The sequence below is a fragment of the Betta splendens genome, chromosome 7 (assembly GCF_900634795.4).
Source record: "Betta splendens chromosome 7, fBetSpl5.4, whole genome shotgun sequence".
NCBI lineage: Eukaryota > Metazoa > Chordata > Actinopteri > Anabantiformes > Osphronemidae > Betta > Betta splendens.
Genome location: NC_040887.2, coordinates 14,267,355 through 14,268,985, shown reverse-complemented (window position 1 = coordinate 14,268,985; position 1,631 = coordinate 14,267,355). Strand labels below are relative to the sequence as shown.

Here is a 1,631-nt window from a genome sequence, read left to right as displayed (position 1 = left end):
CAGTCATCAGGCGTTAAACATATCAGTCCTTCATGGTGAGATTGATGCAACAGATTTAGACTACAAGGAATATTACAGGTGAATGCAGACTGTACATAAAAATCTATGAGACAGCTACTATGTCACTACAACTAGTGGAGGATTTAGCATCTATAATAATTCTGTCATGTGATTGTGTCAATATGTAACAAAAATGAAAAAATGACAGTCCATACGTTTTAACAAGTTTACAGCAAATTCTGTCTGTGTTGTAGTTTATTAGTATAAAAATACAAATATACACAATAAGGAAAGTGTTTTGTGACTGTGGAGCTCATAAAAATTAGGGCATGTGAAAACAACAATAAGAAAACATCACTGCTCCTATGGACTAAATAACATTACCTGCATAAGAGTTAGGCCTTAAAATCTGAAGAGTAACAATGAGTTTGACTGATTTTCTAAACCAGGGATACAAAAAAGCATAAATCACAGGATTAAGACAGGAATTACTATAAATGAAGAAAATCAAGAGGACCTGAGATGGTGAACCGACCATTATATCAGTGCCAGAAAGAGACACACAATAATATGGACAGTAACACATCAGAAACACAGCTACGATGACACCTAGAGTCCTGGCTGCTTTCAGCTCTGACCTCTGAACAGTCGCATTTCCTGAACGCCTCAGCTTTACAGCTTTAGTGTGGGAGTGAAGGGAACGAGCCTGAGACACAGCCACCACAAAAACCCTCATATACAGGATGATGATGGCTGAGATGGGGATGATGAAACTTATCACTAGATCAACAGCTCCATTTACACGAATCACACATTCTCCATAACAGGAGTTGAACCTCCCTGGTTGTTTCAGATTATCAGTCAGAATCAGAAGGCTGTAGAGACCAGAGTAAATCCAAGACAAAATAACTGAGATTCTAATTCTTCTTTCTGTAACATTGATGGGATAAATCAGAGGATGACAGATGGCGACATAACGATCAACTGAGATCAGCACCATGTTAATCACTGAGGCAGAGACAGTAAAACAAGCAACCAAATAAAGCAGAGGACACATCAGGTAACCCAGGAACCAGCAGGGTTCTGTTAAAAGGATTTGAAACGGCATCACGATAAGTCCAACTAGGAAATCAGAGACAGCCAGAGAAAGAAGGAGGAGGTTGGTGGGCGTGTGGAGCTGCCTGGAGGGAGAGAACAGCATCACTGTGAACATTACAAACGCAGACAGTAAAGTACAGTGTCATTTATAATTAAAGACCAAGATAATGGTCAATATTCTGATTAGACATTATTCTGTGCCTGAAGTGAGAGATGGAGATGATGACCAGCAGGTTGAGAACTGCAGTGAGCACAGACATGGATGGTAGCAGAGTGTAAATGAGCATTGCCTCAGTGTGAGTGCGACTGTGCCTTTTGCAAGAAGTGTTGAGCTGTGGAAAGCACAGTTTAACATCCTTCAGCCTCTCCATCACTGGAAGGAGAAAAAGAAGCTGCTCACACGTGCAGCCTTCTGACCAATATCTGAGTCATACAAGGGTTTTATCCGTTCATGTTTCACCTCCTCCCTCTTCCTTTACATCATACTCTACACCTGCATCTACAACACTTTCTAAACAAACCTGTTTCTCTTG

The 1,631-nt window shown here is 40.6% G+C and overlaps 1 protein-coding gene across 1 annotated transcript; it reads right to left on the bottom strand.

The window, feature by feature from the left end:
* Positions 1 to 249: 249 nt before the first annotated feature.
* Positions 250 to 1,358, bottom strand: LOC129604331 (trace amine-associated receptor 7a-like). The gene is made up of 2 exons (XM_055510273.1): positions 1,300 to 1,358; positions 250 to 1,181 (listed from the first exon to the last, which is right to left on the bottom strand). Exons 1-2 carry the CDS (start codon positions 1,356 to 1,358, stop codon positions 371 to 373), a joined length of 870 nt encoding a protein of 289 aa, XP_055366248.1. The 3' UTR covers positions 250 to 370.
* Positions 1,359 to 1,631: the final 273 nt, after the last annotated feature.